General features: G+C 58.1%; 2 protein-coding genes across 2 annotated transcripts in view; both read left to right on the forward strand.

Annotated features, from left to right (window-relative positions):
- LOC146766450 (uncharacterized) overlaps positions 1–8,250 on the forward strand; it is a 50,221-nt gene extending 41,971 nt beyond the window's left edge. The window contains exon 3 of the mRNA XM_085589331.1: positions 6,985–8,250. The gene's annotated coding sequence lies outside the window, so the exon portion shown is untranslated. The remainder of the gene's footprint in view (positions 1–6,984) is intronic.
- An 820-nt stretch (positions 8,251–9,070) lies between these two features.
- On the forward strand, positions 9,071–26,581 carry ZNF469 (zinc finger protein 469). The gene has a single exon (XM_031505896.3). It carries the CDS (start codon positions 12,147–12,149, stop codon positions 24,801–24,803), a length of 12,657 nt encoding a protein of 4,218 aa, XP_031361756.2. The 5' UTR covers positions 9,071–12,146; the 3' UTR covers positions 24,804–26,581.
- Positions 26,582–26,774: the final 193 nt, after the last annotated feature.

Below are 26,774 nucleotides of genomic sequence, written 5' to 3' on the forward strand. Positions count from 1 at the left end.
GCTACTTTTATCTCCATCACTTGACTATTATACTTAATCAGGAAAGGGGGGATATTATATTTGTATTTGAAATCCACTTTTCTTTTATAGAGAGCAAATTATAATCACTTTTAATTGAAAAAAAAAAAAAAAAAGCTGATAATATTCTGCACCAAATTTCTGGCAGAGAATAATTAACAGTGCAATAAATCCCCAAAGGAAATGCTCATTAATCTTGTCTTTCCGAAGCAAATTTCAGAGGAGAACTGATTGAAAACATTGCTAATAATTATAGGAAAGTTGACAGCTTAAAAGCCCCCAAATCTGGCAGCAGTCTCCTCCTATCAGATCCTGTGGGAACTGGTTCAGGCTGGACGGGAGCATCCTGATTTTCTGGGGCAGCGCTGGGATGGACGGGAGGGACCTGAGGCTGCAGGGGGGACTCTGGATGGGCTCATCCCGGGATTCTGGGGTCACAGGGTCGTCCCAACCAGTTGGGTGGCTGGGCTCAGAGCATCCATGCTGGGGCTGCTGGTCCGTGCTGTGATGGTCCTTGCGCTTCCCATTGTTCTTGTGCCATTTATGGTCCTTGTGCCACCTATGGATCGTGTTCTTCCCATGGTTTTTGTGCCATCTGTGGTCCTTGTGCCACCTATGGATTGTGTTCTTCCCATTGTTCTCATGCTTCCCATGGTTTTTGTGCCATCCATGGTCCTTGTGCCACCTATGGATTGTGTTCTTCCCATTGTTCTCATGCTTCCCATGGTTTTTGTGCCATCCATGGTCCTTGTGCCACCTATGGATCGTGTTCTTCCCATGGTTTTTGTGCCATCCATGGTCCTTGTGCCACCTATGGATCGTGTTCTTCCCATGGTTTTTGTGCCATCCATGGTCCTTGTGCCACCTATGGATCGTGTTCTTCCCATTATTCTCATGCTTCCCATGATCTTTTTGCCATCCATGATCCTTGTGCCATCCATGGTCCTTGTGCCACCTATGGATCATGTTTTTTCCCATTGTTCTCGTGCTTCCCATGGTTTTTGTGCCATCCATGGTCCTTGTGCCACCTATGGATCCCTATGGATCGTGCTCTTCCCATTGCTCTTGTGCCATCTGTGGTCCTTGGATCTTGTTCTTCCCATGGTCCTTGTGCTTCCTGTGGTCCTTGTGCCATCTGTGGATCTTGTGCTTCCCGTGGTTTTTGTGCCATTCACAGTCCTGGTGACACCCATGATCCTGGTGCCACCAAGGATCCTTGTGCTTCCCATGGTCCTTGTGCCATCCATGGTCCTTTTGACACCTATGGATCGTGTTCTTCCTGTGGTCCTTGTGGCACGTATGGATCTTGTTCTTCCCATGGTCCTTGTGCCATCTGTGCTCCTTGTGACACCCATGATCCTGGTGCCACCAAGGATCCTGGTGCTTCCCGTGGTCCTTGTGTCATCCTTGGCCCTTGTTCTTCCCGTGGTCTTTGTGGCACTTACGGATCTTGTGCTTCCCGTGGTCCTGGTGCCTCCCGTGGTCCCTCCAAGCCCAGGTGAGATCCTGCCTCTCCATCAGCCCCACCCCAGCTGTGTCCAGGTCTCCGGGCCTCTGGATCCCTTCAGCCAGAGCAGTTTGGGAGGGAGCACCAGGACTTCCCTGCGCCGGCTCTGCTGGTCCCTCTGTGCCCCCGTGTCCCGGGGACCTGCAGGGCAGTGACTCCTTCTGCCCCCCTCCCACTCCTGGGGCTCACAGCAGCCAAAGGAATTTCTGGATTTGGGATCCCATTCATGCCCTGAGCCCAGCTGAAGCTCGGAGTGTTTAATTGCAGGCAGCCAATTAATTTCTGTGTGTGTGTGCCCAAGGGCAGAACCCCTGAGGAGCGGGGTGCCAAAAGGACAGGGAGCTAAACGGGGCTGGGGTGGAAATCCTGGGATGTGCTCGTGGCTCTCGGGTTTCCTGTCCCCGTTTGACCAGGGCTGGGGAGCTTGGAGCAGACCCAGGCTCTGCTGGGAGGAAGGAAATGTGAGACTGGCCTGGGAGTGCTGTCATTGCCCGGGATTTTTCCAGGATTTTTGGCTTTTTTCTCTCTTTTTTGGGGGTCACGGGAGGGAAATGTGGAGCAGGGCTTGACCCTGGGATAGTGGGTGAGGGAATGTGGGATCACAGGACATTGGTGATGCCCTGGTGATGCCCAGGAGTCAGCTGGGGTGTGGATGGTCCTGGTGTGGCCTCTGAGCTCCCCTTCTCCCAAATCCATCCTTTATCCCCATCTCCAGCAGCACGGAATAATTTCTCCCTCCTGCCAGCAGCTCCCCTCAGCATCCCCTGCACAGGGACAGATTTTCCTCACATTTAAAACAAAAGTGAACCAGAGAGAGGAAAACCCTTCCTTTTGGCTTCAGCAATTCCCTCTTGGCTGAGGAATGTGCCCAGGTGAGGCAGCCCTGGGGATGGGGACATTTCCCATCAGGAACGTTTCACAGCTGTGCAAGGCCCAGGGAGCACTTCCAGCCCTGCCTCCTTTCAGTTCTGGGCCCTCAAAGCCTGAGGGATGTGCTCAGCTCAGAGCCAGGGCCCTTGTCCATTTAAATCAGCAGGAAAATTTGGGAAAATCTGAGACAGAGGACGTGGTGCCTCCTGCTCTGGCTGTGCCCAGCAGGATGGGAGCTGATCACCAGGGATGAGCTGCTCCCAGAGCCCTGCACTGCCCCAGCACCCCGAGGGACACCAAACCCTCCAGCTTTATCAGGGAATCCTGGAATGGTTTGGCTTGGAACGGATCTTAAAGCCCATCTCATTCCACCCCAGGCTGCTCCAAGCCCTGTCCAGCCCAGCCTTGGGCACTGCCAGGGATGCAGGGGCAGCCCCAGCTGCTCTGGGAATTCCATCCCTGTCCCTCCCCGCATCCCAGCCAAGAATTCCTTCTCAACATCCCATCTAAACTTCCTCTTTTCCACTTTAAAGCCGTTCCCCATCCTGCCTCTCCATGAGGTCAAACTCTTTCCTCACCCAGCCTGGTGTCTGAGGAGTTCATTTGCATTTTTTTGGACATTTCTGCCGGGGTTCCACCTGCTCCGGGCAGGTTCTGCCATCCCAGGGACCCCAGGGTCCCCTCCCAGCTGCTCTTTGTCACCCAGAGCCATCATTTCCATGAGGCAGCTGCTCTGCCCCCGGCTGCCCCTTTTATCTGAGCTCTGTTAAATGATCTCAAATATGTGCTCCGATAAAGACAAACAAACACCCGCTCAATTTAGTCCACCCTAATGCCAGACTCTACTTTTACCCAAGTAATTAAGATTAATGCAGTTGATAATTTAGGAAGTATTCTTAAATGTACCCTTCTGGCAGCATCTAACATGTAATTTTACCTTCGAAGATTTATCGGAGCACTCAGGTAACAGATAGGTCCTTAGCAAACAGCAGCATTTTAGAAGGAAAATGAAAGATTAATATTCCTTAAATAAATGGCAGAAGAAGTCAGGCTTTATTCCAGCCCCACAAAGATGCTGCTGTCAGCCCCAGCCCCGCTGCTGATCCCCAGGGAGATTAAACAGCGCAGCCTCGGGCTCGGGAGGGCTCCGGTGTCTCTGGGATTTTAGGGATACAGAATCTCTGAATCAGCCCTTATTTCAGGCTCAGGATGGCTCCAGTGTCTCTGGGTTTTTGGGGATGCAGATGCTCTGAAGCAGCCCTTATTTCAGGCTCTGCAGGGCCCAGGTGTCTCTGGGTTTTTAGGGATGCAGATGCCCTGGAGCAGCCCTCATTTCGGGCTCGGGATGGCTCAGGTGTCTTTGGTTTTTAGGGATGCAGATGCCCTAAAGCAGCCCTCATTTCGGGCTCGGGATGGCTCAGGTGTCTCTGGGTTTTTAGGGATGCAGATGCCCTAAAGCAGCCCTCATTTCGGGCTCGGGATGGCTGCAGTGTCTCTGGGTTTTTGGGGATGCAGATGCTCTGAAGCAGCCCTCATTTCGGGCTCAGGATGGCTCAGGTGTCTCTGGGATTTTAGAGATACAGATGCCCTAAAGCAGCCCTTATTTCAGGCTCTGCAGGGCCCAGGTGTCTCTGGGTTTTTGGGGATGCAGATGCTCTGAAGCAGCCCTTATTTCAGGCTCTGCAGGGCCCAGGTGTCTCTGGGTTTTTGGGGATGCAGATGCCCTGGAGCAGCCCTCATTTCGGACTCAGGAGGGCTCAGGTGTCTCTGGGTTTTTAGGGATGCAGATGCTCTGAAGCAGCCTCATTTTGGGGATCTGGGAGCTGCCTCTGGCTGGGAAGCAGCGCAGGAGGACGCAGCTCCTGCCTCTGCCCTTGCTGCGTGGATCCAAGCCGGATTTCTCCCACCTGGCAGCTGGTTTTGGTGTGGTCAGGCACTGCTGTGACGAGGTGAAGGATCCCTGGCAGATCTCGCTGGGAGGCAATCCCAGGCTTTTGACTAATCCGTGTGTGCCCCTTAGAGAGAAAATCTCTGAATGCTGGAGAAAGGGACTTGGAAAAGTCTGGTACATCCCAGCTGATTTTCCTGCCCCGTGCTGGGTGAGGAGAAGCGGAGCTGAGCCCGGGGGGAGCCTCCCCTCTCCCTGCCTGCAGCCATCCCTTCTCCTCTGCAGCATTCCCAGATGACAGAGGGGGATTCAGAGAGAGGAAAACCCTTCCTTTTTTTTGGCTTCAGCAATTCCCTCTTGGCTGAGGAACGTGCCCAGGTGAGGCAGCCCTGGGGATGGGGACATTTCCCATCAGGAATGTTTCACAGCTGTGCAAAGCCCAGGGAGCACTTCCAGCCCTGCCTCCTTTCAGTTCTGGGCCCTCAAAGCCTGAGGGATGTGCTCAGCTCAGAGCCAGGGCCCTTGTCCATTTAAATCAGCAGGGAAATTTGGGAAAATCTGGGACAGAGGACGTGGTGCCTCCTGCTCTGGCTGTGCCAGCCCACCCCGAGCCATCCACGCCGGGCTTGGGATGGGGTCCCACCCTGCAGGGGATTGCCAGCCTGAAACATAAACTTCAAGGAATTTAGAGATTTTAGAGGAGCTAAGATTTAATTAGAAATAAGCCTTACTAGAGTTAATTAAAATAATAATAATAATAATAATAATAATAATAATAATAGTAATAATAATAATAATAATAAATGAGTAGGCCTTGATGAAGTTAGGAGTTATAAGTTAACTAATAACTGATTGCTTGTCAGCACAATGTTGAGTTAGCTGGGTTTATAATGAAGAATATAATTGATAAATTGCTTTTAGGAACATAAGACAATTGTGGGGCTCCTCTGTTCTGAAACCAACTGAAGACAAGGAATGGGAGTTCTACCAAGAGTTCATTTGTCATATTGGCATTGAAAAGGTAAAAAGGTTAGAACGAGGGAAAAACTTCATTGATTTCCTCATTTTGGGACCCCTCCCCATGACAGGGACACCGACCCATTTCAAGGAACAAATACACAAAGTGAGGAATGGGATGTACCAAAATGATGAATATGGATTTGTATTTTAAATATTCAACACTTGTATGGATAAAAGGGCTCTGTCATCACCTGGAAGCTGCGGTGTGGATTTGGGAGCAATCCCACACACAATAAACACACACTTTCTAACTTTAAACTGTTAGAAAGTCCATCACAATTAGATATCGGTACTAGATCAATATCCATATTTTTTTGATAAATCAAGCCCACCCCGAGCCATCCATGCCGGGGTTGGGGTGGCCTCCAGCTGAGGCTGGGCTCTGTCTGGTGTCACCTCCTGTCCCCCCAGCCCAGCCACCTCCTCCTGCCAAATCCCTGCTCTGGAAGCGCCTCGGGGCTGGGGAGGGACTCTGGGCACGGAGCCCAGGCAGTGGCTGGTGACAGCAGCTGGTGACACCCTACATCCCGTGGGGTGTCCCGAGAGCTGCCAGGCTCAGCCTCTCCTCCTCCTCCTCCTCCTGCTCCTGCTCCGTGACTGTGCATGGCAAGCGGGGAAGGATTAGGACTCTGCAAAATCTGTACCCCCAGTGAAAGTCTGGAAATTCAGAGGTGCTCAGAGCCAGCAAATCAATTCTGGATCACTGCGAGCAGGAAAGAAACTTTCTGAACAACCTTCCAACTTCCCTGGGCCAGAAAAACCTGCTGGAAATCACTTCTTGCACCAACACAGCCAGCAGACATCCAGGAGCGTGGCCATGTGTCCCTTTGGACCTGTGTGTGTCCCTCTGTGTGTCCCTCTGTGTGTCTGCACCCCCAAAAACTTTCCAGCCTCTCTTCCAAGGTCCTTTTCAAGCTCTCAGTGCCAAGGTTTGGCTCCTTCCCTCTGTGGGGAAGATCCCCCAGTTTTTCTGTCCCTTTGGAGCAGCTGCAGTCCCCAGTGCCAGCTGCCCTCCCTGGGCACGAGCAGGGCCCGGGGCTGGCAGGGAAGGTGTCCCCTGCCCCTGGATGATGCTCCCGCTGCTGCCCCGTGTCCTGGCAGGAGGCAGAGCCCTGATCCTGCTTTTCTCTGTCTGCCTGGTGTGCCAGGATGTGATCCAAGTTTTCTTCTTCGAGCAGGGGTCGACTCCAGGCTGGAGCTGGGGCTGGCAGGGAGGGAACAGCAAGCCCGTAAAATCCCCATCTTTACCCAAAATTGGGGAAAAGCTCCCTCTGGGGGGCAGGGAGGCTTGGGAATGGCAGGGGCAGGATCAGCTGGGAGAGGTTGGCAGCTCCCTGTGCCCAGAGGGTGCCCAGGGCTGGGCTTTGGGCTTTGGCCACCCTCAATTCCCCTTCCCTGCTCCTCCTCCATCATTTCCTGCCTCAAGGGCCCCATTCCCACCCCAAGGGCAGCAGCTCTGCAGGGAGGCAGCAGAGGGGGAGATGGGATCCAGCTCCTCCATTCCCTCACTCCCACAGCACCCAGGCCAAGCCACCCCCCCGGGGGACCCGCCTGGGCGTGGCCAGGATGGGAATTTTGGGGTGGAATCCCCCTCTTTTGGCACTGAGCGCTCCCCACACGCTGCAGCAGCGCAGCCAAGCCAAGCACAGATTCCTGACATATTTTTCTCTTTCCTTTGCAGCCAAGAAATCCATTTTTCGTGGGAGGTGAAAGTGAGACCCGGCAGTAGCTGAGCACGGAGGGTGCCAAGGTAGGGGCCAGCTGACAGCACGGGCTCAGAGGCGATTTTTGGGAGCCAAACTCTCCTCCCCAGCCCACATGAGCTCTGGGAATGCCTCTGGCTGCTGGGATGCTCAGGGACCTTCTCTGGCCCTGCAGCTGCTCAGTGGCAAGAGGGAGGGAGCTTAAAGGGCTGGAGAAGGGAAGGGATTTTTCCCAGCTCCAGGCAAAGCCACGCTGGGTGGGATGGATCCATCTGGGTGGGATTTCGATCCTTTAGGCAGGGGTTAAAAGCCTCTTTTTGGGGACAAAGTGTGTTCAGAGTCACCACATGAAGCCACGGAAAGCCCACAGAGCCGGGGGGTTCTGTGTGGGATCCCCTCATGGAATCCCGGGATTGTTTGTGTTGGGAGGGACCTTAAAACTCTTCCATGGGCAGGGACACCTTCCCCTATCCCAGGTGGCTCCAAGCCCTGTCCAGCCTGGCCTTGGGCACTGCCAAGGATCCAGGGGCAGCCACAGCTGCTCTGGGCACCTGTGCCAGGGTCTGCCCACCCTCCCAGCCAGGAATTCCTTCCCAATCTCCCATCCATCCCTGCCCTCTGGCAGTGAGAGCCATTCCCTGTGTCCTGTCCCTTCATCCCGTGTCCCCAGTCCCTCTCCAGCTCTCCTGGAGCCCCTCCAGGCCCTGGAATGTGCCCCCACCCCTCCCAGCAGCACAGCGAAGGGCAGTGCCCTGGCAGTTGCCACCCAGCTGGCACCCAGAGATTTTCCAGCCACCCACTCCCACGCCTGTCCCTGATCCCTGGGCTGAGCTGCCACGCTCCTGGCTCTGATAGCAGCAGCTCCATGAAATCATGGAATATCCTGAGCTGGGAGGGACCCACGAGGATCATCGATCCAACCCCCAGCCCTGCCCAGACACCCCAACAACCCCACCCTGGGCATCCCTGGCAGCGCTGTCCAGACTCTCCTGGAGCTCTGGCAGCCTCGGGGCAGTGCCCGGCACCCTCAGGGGGAAGAACCTTTCCAGATATCCACCCTAAACCTGCCCTGGCACAGCCCCAGCCACTCCCTGGGTGCTGTCCCTGTCCCAGGGACCCATCCCGGGATGGTTTGCTCCCCTTGGAGCCCCTGAGCTCACCTGGACCAAACCCAGCAAAGCCCCCGAGCAGAGCCCCTGTGCCCAGCCCTGCACGTGTGCCAGCCCCGGCGGGGCTGCCCTGGGCACTGGAGGCAGAGCAGGAACAGTCCCTGCCCGCCTAATCAGCTCGGGCGATAGAGGAGCGCTAGATAAGCGGGGGGAGCGTTCTGGGGCTGATTTCCAGATGGAGCTGAGTCACCGCGAGCAACCGGCCCGCCAAGGTCAGCCAGGGGAGCGGCCGAGCCCGGGGCTGAGCCCGGCTGTGCCCGGGGCTGAGCCCGGCTGTGCCCGGGGCTGAGCCCGGGGCTGTGCCCGGCTGTGCCCGGCTGTGCCCGGCGCTGTGCCCGGCTCTGAGCCCGGCTGTGCCAGGGGCTGTGCCCGGCTCTGAGCCCGGCGCTGAGTCCGGCTCTGAGCCCGGCTCTGTGCCAGGCTGTGCCCGGGGCTGAGCCCGGGGCTGTGCCCGGCTCTGAGCCCGGCTGTGCCCGGGGCTGTGCCCGGCTCTGTGCCCGGCTCTGAGCCCGGCTCTGAGCCCGGCGCTGTGCCCAGCTCTGTGCCCGGCTCTGAGCCCGGGGCTGTGCCCGGGGCTGTGCCCGGCTCTGTGCCCGGCTCTGAGCCCGGCTCTGTGCCCGGGGCTGTGCCCGGCTCTGTGCCCGGCTCTGTGCCCGGCTCTGTTCCCATCTCTGAGCCCGGCTCTGAGCCCGGCTCTGTTCCCATCTCTGAGCCCGGCTCTGTGCCCGGCTCTTTGCTCGGCTCTGTGCCCGGCTCTGATCCCGGCTCTGTGCCCCGCTCTGAGCCCGGCTCTGATCCCGGCTCTGATCCCGGCTCTGATCCCGGCTCTGTGCCCCGCTCTGTGCCCAGCTCTGTGCCCAGCACTGTGCCCGGCTCTGTGCCCGGCTCTGTGCCCGGCTCTGTGCCCGGCTCTGTGCCCCGCTCTGTGCCCGGCTCTGAGCCCGGCTCTGCCGGACCCCGCCGGGGCCGTGCCCCCCATGCCTGCCATGGGAAGGGCTCCTTCACTCCCTCTGCCACAGCCGGGGCCGCCCTTTCCTCGGGGGATATTTGGCTTTTTCCTGCCCACACAAACCGTTCTGTGGGGCTTTTCCCTGGGCACATCCTTCCCCTGGCGCTGCCCTGCCCACCTGGCGGTGCCCTCCCCACGGTGTGGTCCCTGCGGGGCATCAGCCGCGGGTGGGATCTCAGCTTTTCTGCCTCGGGAAGGAGCTGGGGGTGCTGTGTTCCCCCGGGTGTGGGGGGATTGGGAAGCTCTGGGGTGCCCGGGGACCCTCAGCTCAGCCCTGCCCCGCGGGCACCGGGCGGTGAATCACAAAATCACAGCGCGCCTGGCACGCTGGGCTCCCGGCAGGACGGGACCTGCCCCGCCGAGAGAGTGCCAGGCACGGCTCTCGGTGCCAGCCAGGCTGCTGCCACCGCTGCTGGCCGTGTCCCCTGTCCCCCAGGGGCTGCAGGAGGCCCCAGCAGAGGGAGGATGCTCCGAGCCCCCGGCAAGGCGCAGCAATGCAGGTGGGCACGGCTCTGCCCGCAGCCAGCCAGCCTGGCAATAATCGCGGCGGGTTTTTAAAAAGCCAAACCCCCTTTGCCTCCGTTCCATCCCTTTCCACCTCCTCTTCCAGGAGCTGAAATGTCAAAATCCAAGGAGCGATGCCAGTGGTAACTCATGGAGGAGCCTGGTGCTGAGGGCAGGCTGGGGCTGTAAAAGCCGGAGGGAATAGTCCCAATTTTCCTTTTTTCCTGGATTCCCCATCCCACGGGGGGTGAACCGTGCCTGTGGCAGACCCGCGGGAGCTGCCTGGGCAGTATCGCTTTAAATCAACACGCCCAGCCCTCCTTATCGATTACCCCATCGGAGCCGCATGAGGCCCCGCATTTCCCGGCTCCCGGGGCTGCTGGGCCACCTCAGAGCCATGCCCCGTGGCCACAGCCCCAGCAGGAGGGACCCCCAGGCAGGAAGAGACGACCCCCAAGCCCTGGCAGGGAGATTTTGGCGAACAAATCCCTAATTGCCACCTTGCCCTTCTCCCCGTGCACCATCCGTGATTTGCGTGGGGTAAATCCACCCCCATTTCCTGCCCAGGCTCTGCCACCGCCGGCAGGACGTGGGTGCCATCAGCAGTGGCACGGTCCCGCGTGCCACCAGCGCTGCTGTCCCCATGCCCAAACCTCTGCCAGCGCAGGCAGCAGGATGTTTGTGTCTCCTGGCCCCCCTCTCAACCCTTGCCGTGCAAATCCTGCCGCTCTCCAGCCACACCGGCCAGCCTTTCCCTCGCAAAAACAGCAACAACAACAACAAAAAAAGGCTCCTTTATGCGGCTGAAAAGCCCGACTGTGATAATGTAGCGAGCGCTGGCCTTGGGTATTTTATCTTGGCAAGGAGCCTTTGCAAATTTAAACAGCAGCGAGCGGGCTCTGGGGTTGTGGTGGCTGAGACATAAGTGGGGCATTGTTTTCCCAGCAGAGCCCTTTGTGCCAAAGGGCCGCGTGTGAGCTTTGGCCGCGGAGCCGGCACGCTCGGCTCCCACCCTATCGGGCCCGGATCCGTTTCACTCGGCAGGGTGTGAAATTGGGGAGGAATTCAGGCCTGGCAGCTCCGAGCGGCCAGGGCAGCGCTGCTGCATCCCTGCAGCAGCTGGGGGGATGCAGCCGCCCCTCCCGGGTTTTTATTTTATTTATTTTTTATTAATAATATAGTATTAATAATAATATATTATTATATTAATAACAATATCCCGAATGTTGTTGTTAATGCAGCGTTTGGGGTGCTGGGTGCTCATCCCGGCAGATTCCAGGTGGGAATGGAGAGGTGGGCTCCTGGAGAGATGCAGGGTGCTGCCCTTTTCCTTGGAAAAATCTTCTCTGCTCAGGTCACTCCAGGGCAGGATGGGCGAACCCGGTGGGGTTAGGATTTGTGGGAATTACACCCAGAAGGAGAGGAATAAACTGAATTTCCTGCTCCTCACCCCCTGCCAGCAGTGCCGTGCCTTGACCCACTGCAGCAGACGGTAAAGAAACATTTCCAGCGAGGCAGGAGGAAAAAACCCTCACTGTTTCCAGCAGACTTCTCCTTAAAAACAACAGCAAAAAAAAAAAAAAAAATACTCTTTAAAGCAAAACTTTACCCTTCTTTTTATTAAAACCTCCTTCATATAAAATCCTGGTGGCGCCTTTTAAAAGGCTGCGCTTGACTTGTGCTCCGTATCCAACGCCCCGAGGTCTGGGTTGTAAAATCAACTGGGAAATTCGGGACTCAGCTTTTCTGCGTTTGCCTCCTTCATAACATCTAAAATTTCCAGGGCAGTTCGCAGGGAGGGTGGTGAAATCCTTTCTCCGAGGATTTCAGAGCGGTGAGGGGCAGCTCCAGGGGGAAAAAAACCTTTCCCTTCATCTTCCCTCCAGCAGCGGGGACCTGGGGACACGGAGCAGGAGGACACGGGGACAGCGAGCCCTTCCCAGGATTGCCTCTCCCAGCCCATCCCGACAGCCCTTCCCACTAATCCGTAGGTGGAGCTCTTCTGTCATCTTTTTCTGCTTATGTTGCTAAGAAGTAACCCAGAAATAGCTTTCCCGGGAGGCAGAAAAGTGCTTCCTCAGCAGCTTTGGCCGGAGGTGAAGAGCTCCGAGCATCCTTTGAAGAGCCCGAAGCTGCAGCGCTTCACCCCGGGGGAGGGGGGATTGCGATGCCCCCTCCTCCAACCGCAGCCCAAGAAAAGGGCCCAAAATCTTTGCCGTGCCCCTTCCCTGACTGACCCCCAGCCTTCCCCTCTTCTCTCCTGTTGGCTGCAGGTCTGAAGGATGCGGCAGAGCCCCGCCGGCCCTCGGGACCCGCCCGCAGCCCGGCCCCGGGGCGCTGCTGCCCCTCTGCCCGCGCCGGTGCCCATCGGCGGAGGACCATGCCCGTGAGCGGGGCACGGCAGCTGGCAGCGGGACGGGACAGCGGGGCTCTGTAGCCTTGTCCCCTCCTCGGTATCATGACTGGAGAGAGCCAGCATGTTTACACCATCGGCGATACTGAGGCCGGCCCCAAAGAGCCCGACAAGGACTTTGGCTGCGGGGACAAGGATGGGAGGGTGCTGGGCGGGGAGGGGACACCCCCTTTCCCCGGCCCCAAGGACAAGGAGCCCCACAGCCAGCGGGAAGCCGTGATCCGGCCGCAGCAAGCGGGGAGGATCGACTTCAAATCGCTGCAGTGCAAGCCCAAGTTCGGCGGCAATGACAGCACCTGGGGAGAGGTCAAGGGCAGCCCCCTGTCCCCGCCGGGGAAGGGGCGAGCCCGGGAGCGCAGCCGGCGCTCGGGGAAGGGCGAGCGGGGCCAGCAGCAGCTCTACCGGCTCAGCATCGCCGGCACACGGCCCAGCCCCACCATCGGCATCGCCTACCCGCAGCAGAAGGTGACGCCCCCGAAGGAGCCGGAGGCGAGCCCCGCGGCCGGCAGCCACCGCTTCCACGTGCCCGGCATCGCCCAGCGCGACGCCGAGCTCCGGCCGCAGGAAATCGGCTTCGGCCGCTGCTTCCCCGAGCCTGCCGGCGGCCGGACCCCCACCAGTTATACCTCACAGCCCGGACCCTCCCTCGGCCCCAAGGGGCAGCCCCCCGCCGCCGGCATCCCCCTCAAGAGCCCCGGCACCCACGGGCAGCTACATTATTTAGAGTTCCAGGCAAGCCGGGCCGAGGCCTGGCCTTCCCCGGAGAAGAGCTTCGCCGGTGCTACCTACGGGATCTCGGTGCAGAAGGCCAGCTCTTTCTGCGAGGCCGGCAAAGCCGCCGTGCACGGCCTGGGGGCTTTGCCGTGCCCGTTCCCCTGCCAGCTGCGGCACGAGGCGGGCAAGGAGCCGCTCCGCGGCAGCGCGGCCGCCCAGGAGTACCTGGAGGTGGGAATCGCCGCCGCCGCCCAGCTGCCTCCCGGTGCCTTCGCCTTCCACTCGTCCCCCAGAGAGTGGCCGGAGGAGCCACTCGGGGCTGGGGGTCCCTACGAGAGCGTGGCCCCCGAGGGGAGGCTGTACGGGCTGCCCGTGCCCCCTCCGCCGCCGCCGGCCTTCCTGCACCCGCCGCCGGCGCTGCACCGCGGCCCCTTGCCCTGCTGCAAGGGCAGGGCCGAGCGTGCCGCCGACCCCACTGGTGCTCTCCCGTCGTCTGGTGCTATCGACCAAAACCCAAGCACTTTCCAAGAAAACCAAGCTGTTTTTCCGTCTAGTTTACACTCGCCTGCCGGGCCAAAGCCAGTGGGGAAGAGGCAAGGCTCGGCCAAGGAGGGCGTCCCCGGCCCGCGGCTGCTGGTGCAGAGCAGCGCCCTGAGAAGGACCGTGGCACCCAACTCGCTGTCCCAAGTGCACTTTCAGAGCAAGGCCTATTGCAGCTCCCCCGCGGGCAGCGGCGGCGCGGGAGCCGTGCCTTTCGAGACGAGCGTTCCCACTACGGCACCCACCCACCCCCGGCTTGTGCAAGCTTGGGAAGGTGCCACGAAGGCGTTTTCTCCCATGGACCAGAATTCAGCACCTTATTCAAACCCTGTTGGAAACCAGTTCTCATTCGAGTGCCAGTCTGGCCCCGAGCAGAGGCAGCACAGGCAGAAAAATGCCAGGCTGCCTTGGCAGCAGATGCACCTCCCTTCTGCAGTGCCCGGTGCCAACAGGCTGGAGCTGTCGAGACACATCAGCAGCCAGAAGCTCCCCTTCCCCCTGGGCACGTCGGACTGGCAGGGCAGCGGGAAGGCCCAGAAAGGGCCCCCCATGAGCGATTCCCCGGGATATCACAGCAAGAAGCTGCTATCGGGAGAGAGCCTGCAGAGGGGAGATCCCAGCGGGACGGGAGCTTTTTCCTTTGAGAGTGGGAAGGAACCAGGGTCTCCTGCCTGCGACTCGAGAGGCAAAGCCCTGTTCTACAGTATTGCTCAAGCAGCTCCTCCTCCTCCTCCTCCCTCAAGGAGCTCGGCAGGCTCAGGGCTGGTCCTGCCACCATCAGCCTTGGCAGCTGCCTCCCCTGGTGAGTCCCCGCTGCCGTCCCCCGTCCCCAACCCCACGTGTGGCAGCACCTGCTCGTCGCTGTCCCCCATGTCCAGCAGCCCACTCAACGCCGGCTTCGAGGACAGCCAGATGTCCGGAGCACTGACCCCGTCGCCCTTCTTCCAGCACCCCTGCCACGCCAAGGATGCCAACAAAGCCTTCCACCCCTCCGAGGTTCTGAGTCCCAGCTCGCTTCACTACCACCCCCCGGACTCTGTCAAGTCCTTCAGCTTCCCTGCGGATGCTCTGAAAGACGACAGCCTCCTGAAACGCGCCCCGGGCAGCCCGTTCCACAAACCCTCCGGGGAGGCGGCCAAAGGATGCTCGGACGGGCTGGACGGGGAGCAGCCCCCGCCGCCCTACTCCTCCCACCACCTGCTGGCCACCTCCCTGAGCAGCGCCAGCCTGGACCAGCTGGACGTGCTGCTGACCTGCAGACAATGCGACCAGAACTACAGCAACCTGTCCTCCTTCCTGCAGCACCGCCAGTTCTGCGCCTCCCAGCCCGCAGAGCCCAGGGACGCTCCCCGGGCAGCCGAGGGGCGGAAATCGCTCCCAGCTGAGCCTCCCAGAGCCCCCGGCCTGGCGCTCTCTCCAGACCCCCAGGGACATCTGTTGGCGTTAAACAAGAGCGACGACTTCTTGCTGGAGGGGGAAGGCAAAAGCGAGGGCAAGGAGGATGCTCTGAAGGGCGGCCTCTTCCACGGCCTGGCCGCCAGCTCCCTCCCGCTCAGCGCCTCCGACCTGGACATCGACGACGCCAAGCTGGACAGCCTGATCACCGAGGCCCTCAACGGCCTGGGCTACCAGTCGGACAACCCGGAGATCGACAGCAGCTTCATCGACGTGTTCGCTGACGAGGAGCTGCCGGGCGTGAAGGCGGCTGCCGGGGGCATGGCCCACAAGGCCAAGGAGGGCCCGGCCTCGGAGAGCAAATCCAAGCAGGCAGCGGAGGAGAAGGCAGCAGGAGAGGCCAAGGCTGGCTGTTTTTGTGAAGATGGCCACCCAGGCGGGGAGCAGGCGAAGAGAGGGGCAGGAAAGCGGCACCTTCACAAAGGGAGGGCGGCACGGAGGGTGGCGCCGCAGGAGCCGGACGCCGCGGCAGAGGGAGCAGAGAGGACAGCCAGGCTGAGGGCAGGCAGGAAGAACGGCATCCCACCAGCCAGCACCTCCAGCCAGAAGCATCCCAGGAGACTCGGCCAAGACCCTGCGATGAGGAGCGAGGTGGGGCCAGGCATCGCCGGCAAGAGCTCCAAGCCACCGCGGTTCTCCATGAAGGACATGAAGAAGCGGAAGCCCCGGAGCGGGACGTGGAGCAAGGAGCTCATCCACAAGATCGTGCAGCAGAAGAACAAGCTCCACAAGCTGCAGGTGAAGAGCAGCAAGCAGGCCCAGCTGCCCCAGGGCACCGAGAGGCCGCTGGCAGCCACCAAGGAGGGCAGGCTGCAGGAATACGACTACGTGTCCGACTCGGATGAGGAGGGGGCAGAGTGCAGCAAGCCCCGGGGCAGGAAGAAGCGTGGCATGGGATTCGTGGGGAGGAGCAAGTACAGCTTCAGCAAGAAACGCCTGGGCAGAAGCGAGAGAGCCAGAGAGAAAGATCCAGCCTGGAGCTACAGCCGGAAAAGGGACAGTCAGAAAAGGGAGGCACAGGAGGACGGGGATGTCCCGAGTCAGGAGGATGCTGAGAAAGAGGATTGTGCTGCCAGAGCCCGAAGGAGGAGCAGCCACTCATCTGCTGGCAGCAACCACAGCGTGCCCACAGAGATGGGCACGAGCCCACCCCGCGCTGGTGGGGCTGGTGACAAGGGTGGCACCCAGAGGAGGAGGCGCTCAGGCAGCCCAGCCCGTGTGCCAAGGACTCCCCTCAGCCCTCCCCTGCACAGCAGCCCAAAGACGAGCCAGGAGAGCAAAGAGGACGTTGCCAGGGGGAGCAGGAGGTTTGGTTCAGCCAAACCTTTGCTGGCAGGCTCCAGGACACGGCCGAGTACTGAACCAGATGCTGCTGCCATGGACGGTGCAAAGGAGGAGCCGTCACCGCAGCCCCAGGAAAGGCAAACGCTCAGCATGGCCAGCCCAGGCCAGAGCCCTGCCAGCTTCTCCTCTAAGGAGGGGGTGGAAGAGCCCAGAGGAGCAGCAAAGCTCCCGGGTGAGGCAGGAGAGCCCACCCTGCAGGCTCAGCGCTCTCCTGAGCTCTCCGTGGACCACCAGAGGCACCAGTTTGCCCCTTTCCCAAGCGAAGGGCTGAAATACCACCCAGAGCAGGTGATTGCCCCACCCCAGAGCGGTAACAAATCGAGTCCTGGCCGCGGGAGTGCCTCCTGCTCGGAAGCGGGAATCAAATTCACAAAGGGCCAGGGGCTCTGTGACAGTCACAAGGATTATCCCACACCTGCTCCCACCTACGGGGGGGACGCAGTGGGAATGGTGCTGGCTGCCAAGACGCCCGATCCGTACGTCAGCGGTGACAACGCGTTTTTTGATCCCAAAGGCCTTCCCGGTCACTACGAGGACAACCTGTTCCCAAAGCCCCCAGCGCTGGGCTCCTCCCACATGGATGACATGTACCTGTGCCGGGATGACATCAGCGCCAGCTCCTTCGAGCAGAAACACTCCAGCATCTCCCCTTTCGCCACGGAGATGCCGCAGGGCAAAGTGTCCTCCCCGCTCAGCTTTGACTCGTCGTCGATATTCGGCGAGCTGCCCGTCGCCGAGTTCGATCCCTACGAGGGCAAGGATGGGTACGCGGCGGCGTTCCCCTGCCCCGGCAGCGCGCCCCGCAAGCCGCTGCCCTTCGAGCAGCCCTACCCACCCTTCCTGCCGGAGAAAGAATGGTCCCTCATGGAGGAGGTGGCTCCCATGCTGCCGGAAGACATGTCTCAGTTCCACAGCCTCTCCGTGGAGAAGCCACCAGCCAAGAAATTCCCCGAGGAAGGAGGTGTCCCCGGCAGCCAGCTCTCCCTGCCGCTGCCAGACCGGATGGCGGATTACAACGCGACCTTCATGGGCAACATTTCAGACGACGAGCTGGAGATCAAGCGCTTGGTCACGGAGCTGGAAAGCCAACTGCAGACCAGCAAGTTGGACTCCGAGGTGTCGGTCGGCCTCCAGAAACCCGAGCCGTCCGTGGCTGCCCACCTGCGGGCACAGGAGGCCGAGCGGTTCCCAGTGCTCTCCCAGGGAGAGCCGGAGGCAGGCCAGGAGAAGGGGCTGTTCTTGGCAGGTGAGCTGGGCAGGTCGAGCCTCTGCGTTGGGGAGAGGCTGGCAGGGGAGAAGCCAGACGTGGTGACTGCCCGTGAGGACTACGAGAGGCCCAGGGAGCCCTGGCCGTGCCCGCTGGAGCTGGGCTCGCTGGAAAGCGGGATGTGCGACCCAGCCCCGCTGGCCACAGACCATTTCTGCTCCAAAGACAGCAGTGAGCAGCTCCAGGGAGCTGCAGCCACCGAGGAAAGAGACCTCAGGGAGATGGAAAATGGGTTTTCTTCCAACAGGCTGCCTGGCTCAAGCACAACTGACCAAACAGAGGCTCCCATCTACGCCAGCCCCATGACAAAAAGCCCTCCTGTTGTCACCGGCTCCGTGTTCCCCGAGACCATGGGTGCAGCAGAAGTAACCAAAGAGCCCCTGCCATCCCTGCCATCCCTGCCGTGCCAGTGTGATGCCAAGGGCTTCCCTGTGCCAGGGAAAGCAGACGTGGATCCTGCAGAGCTGGAGGAGTTTGACGCCCATCTTCCAAACCCTAAACCCCAATTTGGGTTTCAGCAGGGTCCCACCCCAGCCTTGGATCTCACCTTTTCACCTCATGTCAAAGAGGTCCCAGATACAGAAGAGAAAACCTTAAGCAGGACTGAGCCCCCCCAAACAGTGAAAAATGCTGTGGGTCTCAAAGGGGGTGGTGATGGGCCTGCGCTGGTGGAGGAGACGGAGGAGAGGAGTCCCAACACCTATCAAAGCCCTGGAGCCAGTGACAAAACCAGCAAGCACAACGTGCTGCTGTTTGAGATGCTGAGTGTGCCCAAGGAGAGCAACCACCCTTCCCAGGAGATGATGGGGGCACCCCAGGAGACCTCTGCCAACCCCCTGCAGCAGCTCCAGCTCTTCGTCGCCCGGACGGTGAAGAACAACGAGGAGGAGCTGTTGATGCCGTGCTTCCCCGGGCTGCTGGCTCCCAGCCACCCCTGTGCCACCAGCCACGTCCCGACAGAGCACCAGGAGAGGAGCAGCGGTGCCTTGGAAGGAGAAGATCAGACCCAAGGGGAAGGGGATCTCCCCACTGGAAGCAGCCCTGGAAATATCACTGCTCCAGGGAAAGAGGTGCTCTGTCCCAGTGGATGCGAGCAGCTGGAGGCGTTGGACGCAGAGAGCTCTTACCGTGCAAAACAATCCACGTCGGCAAAGCCGGAGCTGCAAAATCATGTAACAGAGCTGCAGCACTTAGCAAATGAAGCCCCGGGGCTGAGGGACATTAATATCCCTGCAGATGGTGTTTCCCAGGAGCGTAATGACCTCTCACCACCCAACAGCACCGCGGCGACCTCGCTGCCAGGGCAGGGAAGGAAAGCTGATCAGCTCAGGGAAGAGCAGGAGGGAGATAACAACACAATGACCTTGGCATTTAGGAAACACGAGCAAGCCCACCCCAGCCGTGCTTTGCTCCAGGAAGAAATGCTGGGCAGAGAAGAGGGAGAGAGGCTGGAAAGGAGTTGGGTGGGGAAGGGGGCACAGCACCCAGGCAGTGCTCCCACCAGCCCTGTCGGCCCCTTTGGCCCCTCTGAGGGGGATCTCCACCAGGATCACAGCTTGGGGACGGAGATAAAAGCCAGCACGGTTGGTGCAGATGTTCCCAGAGAAGGGAACGGCAAGTTGTCCCTCGATGGCTGTGATTACACAGGTGAATCTCCAGCCAGCCTGCTCTCACCAGCCAAATATTCCGACCTCAAATGCTTGCGGAGCAGTGGGACCGAGGGGGGACAGGTCCCCAGTTTAGGCACTCAGCTCCCGGATGAGAAGGAATACAGCTCCCCCCTGCCTGCCACACCAAGTTCATTCGTCACAAAGAGTTGTTTTCCCGAGGCCAGCAGCCATCACATCCACCACACCGTGAGCCCAGCACAGCAAGGGACATGGGAAGGGACACCTGCCTTCCCTCCCTCGCTGCATCACTGCGGGGCTGTGCCGATGGAAGCGGCTGAGGAGCATCCTCATCACCTCCCTGATGGTGTTTTGGGCAGCTATGGATCGCCTGGAAGAGAGGGGACAGTGAGACCCTGCGCTCTGCTGCACGGTGATGCTCTGGTGGGCTCTGCCATGGAGATGGGTGGTCCCCAGAAGCCTCCTGAGAAAGACTGTTCTCTTCCCTGCTCGCCGCCTTTCCACCAAAAGGGAGTTGGGAAGGAGGTCCCCAAAAACACCGGTGCTGTGCTGCCGGATTTTAAAGAAAACCAAGGATGTGCCATCACAGACACAGTTGTTAACTCCACCCCTCCAGAAACCCAGGACTATCCAACCCAGCCCAGAGAGGATCTTCTGCTCGTGGAAGGAAGGGAGGCCAGCCTGAACCAGGAGAACAAGCTTGAAAACTGTTCCCGTGTCGGGAATAAGCATCAAAGTGAACCAGAGGCTTTGTGCAATGGTTTTGCTGTTCAGGATGTGTCAGCTGCCATCAGCAGAGGTTTTACAAGGATTGGAGATCTTGGTCCTGCTGAATTAAATGGCCATGAGTTTTCAGGGGCAGCAGAGGTGAGACTTGTTCTTTCCAAAACTACAGAGAGTGAAGGGAAGTGTTTAAAAGGGGAGAAATCCAAAAGCCATGGGGCTGCAGAAGCTGGGGGTTGTGTGTTAAACAGTGCGGGCCAAGGAGAGGACTACACACCCAGCGGTACTCCAGACCCATCCCAAAATGAACTCCACAAAGGAAAAAAGCCCAGTGGACTCCTGGTGACTTGTGACATTTGCTCAGCCACTTTCCGCTCCAAGCCCGGCCTGACCAGGCACAAAGCTGTCAAGCACCAGGTGAAGAACGGTGGTTTGCCACAGCCCAGCAAGACTCCCAGGTCCCCTCTGATTCCTGCACGCAGGACATCAAAAGCAGCCCCAAAGGTGCCCAGGAGGAGCCTGAAGGCGTCGGTCAAAGACAAAACCTGCAGCTCACAGGCGCTGACCTCCACCGTTGAACGCATTCCCAAGAAAATACTCCCAGAGCTGGAGAAAGAGCCCAGCACGCAGATGCAGGAGGTGGTCAGCAGAGTGCTCAGCGACCTCAGCGTGATCTCCTTGGAGATGTCCCAGGAGCTGCGCCGCACACACGTCCTGCAGAGGGAGGTGAAGGCAAAGGGCGTGCACCCAGAGATGAGGGGATCGGGAGAGGCAGCGTCTGGGAAGCCGGATTCGGGATGGAAGGTCAGGAAAGGGGAAAAGGGCAGAAGGAGCCAAAGCAAAGATCTTGGTGAGGAGAACAGCAGTTCTGAGAAGCAGCCCAACAGGAAAGTGAGGCAAAGGAGAACGAAGGTGTTTCCCAGCAGGAATGAGCCCGATGGTCCCTGTGAGCAGGAGAAGAGCACAGGTCCTGCTGCCCTCAGCTCCAGCCTGCCCGGGATCATGGGGGGCTTGCACGAGCCAGATGGTGGCATCTCCTCAGAGGAGCACAACAGGACCAGCACAGCCCAGCACCCCCAAAAAGCCAAAGAGTCCTCTTGTGCAGCCGAGCTTGAGGAAGACCTGGGCAGCAGGATGGGGTCTCTAAAGGAGATGGTCAGCAAGGAGACGGCCACGGGCAGCTGTCCTGGGGAGGTGGAAGATCCAGATGCAGTGGAAGACACGCAGGCTTGCAAAAAATGGATCAGCGGGTTTGTGGAGCAAGTGGTGAAGGGATGGGGCAAGGTGGGCACAGAGCAGCATCGTGGTGCTGATGGCACAGAGGACATGCATGCTGGGACAGGGGACAGTCCTGTGGCAGGCAGTGACACCAGGACCTGGAGTGGTTCCCTGCAGGGTCCCACAGCTCCTGGCGAAGGGGCTTTGCTGCTAGAGAACCGTGATTTGGGAACCACCCAAAATGTTTCTGGGCATGTTTCTGGGCAGACCACACCGGGGACCAGCCCTCCTCCTGCAGATCCAAAGCGGTGGGTGAAGGCAGATGTGCCACCAGGCAGGGAGCACTGCGGGGACAGCACGGCCACCTCAGACCTCCAGAGCTTTTTCGACGACGATTCCACCTTCTCCCAGCTGTTCCCCAGGGATGAGCAGTTTGTCCGGAGGAAGTGCACGCGGGTGTATGGGAAGCGCAGCAAGAAACCCAAACCTGTCCCCGAGGTCAGCCCGCAACCAGCAGGGGCCATGGACCTCTTCACCATCCGCCTGGCTTCTGACCTCAGCGACACCAGCTCCTTCTGTGTCACCAGGGAGGACCCCTGCGAGTACGAGACCATCTCCGTTGACGACGCCCTGATGCTGAACATGTGCCATGGCAGCAAGGCAAAGAGCGGAGATGCTGCTGCAGATGGGTCTAAAAGCATCGAGCTGAGGTTGGACCAGGAGGAGACCGACCGAGGGAAGGAGGACATTGATCTGGAGGACAACATGCTGACCTTCTTGTGCCAAAACAGCCACGGGGACAACGTCCCCAGCTTGAACATCTGGGGCAGTCTGGAGAAGGAGGGGGAAAGCCTCTCTGCCGAGGACATGTTTGAGCCTCTGATGGACCTTGAGGATGAGCACTCCCTCCAAGAAGTGACCCCCGAGCCCCCCGACCTGGCAGAGGAGTCCTACAATGCCAAAGATAACGGGGATTCGGACTCCCCCGAATTTCACACCATCGACATTGAGATGCTCAATGCAAAGCTGAAAATGAGAGACGTGTGCTTCTTCAGCCCTTGCGAGGATCTTCCTGGCCATGGCGAGGACAACGCTGTGAGTTTGAAGCCAAAGTCGGGCAAGCACAGGAGCAAGCTGGAAGATGGGAAATTGGGGAAAAGCCGCGGGGACATAACCATCAAAACCAAAGACAAGCAGTACAAATGCAAAGTCTGCTTCCAGTGGTTCCTGACGCTGGGGGAGCTGGACTTCCACAAGCTCTCCCACAACCCTTCCCCTCCTCCCACCTGCTACATGTGTGTGCAGCGCAAATTCAGTTCCCGGGAGCAGCTCCGGGACCACCTGAAGGAGAAGCACACCAGGAACAAAGCTGGGCTGTGGGCGTGCGGGATGTGCCTGAAGGAGATCTCCGACGTCTGGATGTACAACGAGCACCTGCGGGAGCACGCCACCCAGTTCGCGCGCAAGGGGCAGGCGCAGAAGTCGGCGATGGGCCTGCCGGGCTGCTTCGAGGACAACGCCGCCGTCACCCACTTCCTCAACACCATCATGTGTCGGAAACCCAGCAGGTCCTCCCGGCACGGCGACGCCAGCAGCCGGCACGGGGTCAGCAGAGAGAGCAAGAGCCCCAAGGAGCTGCCCCTTGAGCAGGAGAAGGTGGTGACAGACCCCTTGGAAAGCGGTGTCAAAGTGAAGCCTCCTGCACCCAGCTCCTCCAAAGCATCCTCCAGCCCATCTCCAGAGCACACGGCAAAAAGCGAAAGCACCCCAAAATCTGTCCCCATGCACCCAGACTGCAAGGATCCTTCCCGGGACTGCCATCACTGTGGCAAGCAGTTCCCCAAACCCTTCAAGCTCCAGCGGCACTTGGTGGTGCACAGCTTGCAGAAGATTTACTTGTGCCACAAGTGCCCCATGTTCTACCAGGAGACCAAAGAGCTCCGGAGCCACCTGAGCCAGGAGCATGGCGTGGTGGAGGAGCAGGAGATCAAGCACACCACCCTGTACGCCTGCGAGCTCTGCGCCGACGTCATGCACGTCATCAAGAAGTCCTTCATCTGCAGCATGTGCAACTACACCTTCTCCAAGAAGGAGCAGTACGACCGGCACATGGAGAAGCACCTGGCGGGCAGCAGCAAGACTTTCAAATTCCGAGGGGTCATGAGGCCTGGAGCTGCCTGCAGGGAGGGCAGGGAGAAGGTGAGAGAGGACGGATCTCTCCGGGAGGGAATGCCACCGAGCAAGAAGCGGAAGGTGGCTCACCATGGCAGCTCAATCCCACACAGGTCACCGGTCCATCTAGGCCCCACGAGTGACCTTCAGCTGGTAGAAGCTGGGAACCCCAGCCTGCAGGTTCCCACTGACTCCTTCCCAACAGCACCTGGTGACCTGGGAGCACCCCAGCCCTCCGTGAAAGCAGAAGTCCTGGTGGGTGACATCTCTGAGCTCCTAGCAGACATGGAGAAGTCCCCATTTGACCCCTTGCCACCGCCACCCTGCCTGTCCCCACCTCTGCCACCAGCTGCTGCAGGCAGCCCCGAGCTCGGCCACATCGCTGGCCTGTCCATCGAGGAGCTGGAGAAAGGAGCCTTTGATGGGAAGCCGCTTCCTTTCTTGGACTCGCCTGAGTTTCCCATGGACCTTGCTGGTCTGGCTTGTCACCATGCCACCAACCAAAAACTGTCCCCTCCCCTCCTGACGCAGAAACGTGGCTGTGCTGCTGCCCATAAAACAAGCACAGGCAGCAAAGATGAATACAGGGCCTGTATCCTGGAGGATCCCGGCGCAGACACCAACGCCATGGCAGGGATCCCCTTTCTCCAGCTTGCCAAGAAGATCTCAGAGCTTCCTACCCCTGAGGCAGAGCCTCCACAAGCCACGGACACCCACAAATGGGGCAGCCCCAGTGCCAGTGATGCCTCTGCCTGGGAAGGTGCAGCCAAACCGGTGTCTCCAGAAGGTGCCCACCAGCCCCACCAGCCCCTGCCCCGAAAGGACAGGACAGCTTCGCCCACGCTCAGCAGAGCTTCCAAAGATTCAGTGCCACCAAAGAAGATCGTGGGCAGCGAGGCTGCTCCCAGTGTGGGCAGCCCCGAGGAGGGTCAGCCCATCTCAGGGAAGGAGAAATCCGTGCCTGAGGCTAAGGACAGTAGCGCTAACGCCAAGGACCAGGGCGGCAACCCAGGCAAGTCCAGCGGCCACCAGCCCAGAGATGAGGTGGCCAGCAACACCACGAGACACGGCCACGCGGAGCCAGGCAGAGCCACCAGCAAGCTTCACCCCAAGAGGAGGAAAGAACACAAGTCCTTGAGCCACCGCAGCAGCTCCGGCTCGCGGGAGAACATGGAAGGAGACGGGAAGAAGAAGAAAGCCCGGCCACCGTGCCCGGGCAGGAGCGAGAGCACCGCTGAGCTCAAACGTGGCAGCTGGAGCAACGCCGAGGCGCCCGCCCTGTCCCCCGGCAGGAGGGACACGCACTGCACCAAGCTGGCGCCCAAGCCCAGGACGGGCCCCCAGCTGAAGAAGGTGGTCCTGGACCCTTACAACCAGAAGAAAGGGGAGCTCCGCCACGCCAACGGGGACGTGAAGCGCAGGAAGGCCATTCTGGGCAAGAGCCTCCACCAAGTGCTGGCCAAGGGGCCGGCGCCATCCCCGCGCGGCTCCTGGCACGGCCCCCGCGCCGCCCGTGGGGCCAAGGCGGCCGGCCCGGCCAGCTACCGCAGCGCTGAGTCCCAGAACAACCTGCTCAGCCAACTCTTTGGGCAAAAATTAACCAGCTTTAAAATTCCTTTAAGAAGAGATACTTCAGAATAATTTATGGAAGTGACTTATGGTGATCCTCAGCTGCTTTCATGGGGTTTGCAAGGGAAAAATTATCAAAGCATTAAATTCGTTTGTGTAGCATGATTTCTCTGTCTAGCTTAAATGAACTTGCACTGCAGCCTCTGTGAAATAGTTTGCTTTGTGTCTACTAATCTACTTTAATTCACCTGATTTATCATGCAAATGCTAGAACTTTGATGTTGCTGATGATTTTCATGAACTGAAATTGTAATCGCTTTGGGCAGACTGAATCGTCGAGAGCAATTGCTTTATTGCAGAAGTGCTGAGGTTATAAGGATACTTGCAAATCTCAGACCCTTTTGAGTCTGTGTCTGTGTTATCTTTGTACAAAGTACTTGAAGAGATGAACTTCATTCCGTAGACGTCTTATTCATAAGGTGCAGTACACTGTAGAAAGCAAATTTTTTTTTTTTTTGGAAGATTTTGCACAAATAATCCCGTACAATTCATTTAATTGGGAGCTGGCCTAAGCGATGATACAATTAAAAAATTAAATTAAGACCCAAGTGTCCTATATTTTGACAGCCATCCCTAAGAATTTTGTTTCTACATCGTCAAGAGAAGAACGACCCAGCTCTGGGGTTCTGGGGCTGTCGGAGCCCTCCAGAGGATGCTGCCACTCTTTGACCACTGTAGACGATGGGACTGGAGGAGAGGCGTCCCCACAAGCAAACTGCACCTTGACACTTGTGACAAACTCTGATTTTTTAGGGTTTTTTAGGGTTTGGGGTTTTTTTTGTGTGTGAGTGTGTGCGCGTGTGGTTTTTTTCTTTTTGTTTGTGGATTTTTTTTTTTTTTTTTTTGTGCAACAAGAAAACTGTGCCAATTTACCGCAGCAAAAGCCGGTACTGTCCGAGTGCCCTCAACGGTATCACTTCTAAACTCTCTTACTGTATTGACGTAGTGGCTCTATAGGTATCCGCTTGTACTATGCAGTTACTGGTGCTATTCTTCATTTGTAATGTGAATACAGACTTCCTTGATTGAAAGAAATAAAAGGGGAATTGGTAGGAAGAAGCGATTATCTGCCCAAAAAACAGAGCAGGAAAAGAGAATTAAAAAAAAAAAAAGCCAACTCGAGGGGGAAAGCATTCAGCTTTAGGGAGAAAAATTAACTTTAGGGGGGGAAATACAGCTTAGGGAAAAAATGCAACTTTAGGAAAAATACAACTTTAGGGGAAAAAACACAACTTTAGGGAAAAAGCTCCTCTGTGCTGGTACTCCATAGTGTGGAAAAGGTTACGTCACATTAAACGAGCACGTTCTACAACCGAACTTTTGGGTCCAGAAAGAAATCTCAGGTGCAAATGAGGACATGGAAAGATTTTATTGAAATACTCCCAAGTCAAGGAGGTGAAGTAATGCACTGATGTGATATGAACAGTCAGAGTACTTTGCGTCTGTCCTGCAATGATTTTTTTGTTTTGTTTTAGAGTTAAAAGGGAAAAAAAAAAAAAAAAGAGGCTTTATTCTGTTAATATGTATCTTTACAATTCTTTGTATTGTATAAAAAACTATTGTAGGTAATTTACCTTGGGTGCAATGTGTTCTGTCAAAAGTTTTTATTTTGATATTTTGTCCAGAGAAGCAGAGAGAGAGCAGGAAACGCCGTTTTATGATGTTGTCCGTGTGCTTTTAAAGTGCCTCTTTAATATTGTTAAATAAAGTATGAGATAAAAATATGGGGTGGTACTGTAAAGTCATCCATGATTAATCTTTTCAAATATATTCCAATATTTTCACAGAAATTCCCTGTCTGCCTGATGTTTGTGGGATGTTTGAGGTGTCCTCTGTAAGGGGGATGAGGAGGACCTTGGTGCCACTGCTGTCACCTCAATGTGTTGGAGCTTCTCAACGGTGAAGATGTTCCTGCAGCTCCTCTTCCTCACAGATCTCATCCGAGTGCTGCTCATGGCAGGAGAGTTTTGTCCCTGAGGGGAA

The sequence above is a fragment of the Lonchura striata genome, chromosome 11 (genome assembly GCF_050655825.1).
Source record: "Lonchura striata isolate lonStrDom1 chromosome 11, ASM5065582v1, whole genome shotgun sequence".
Taxonomy (NCBI): domain Eukaryota; kingdom Metazoa; phylum Chordata; class Aves; order Passeriformes; family Estrildidae; genus Lonchura; species Lonchura striata.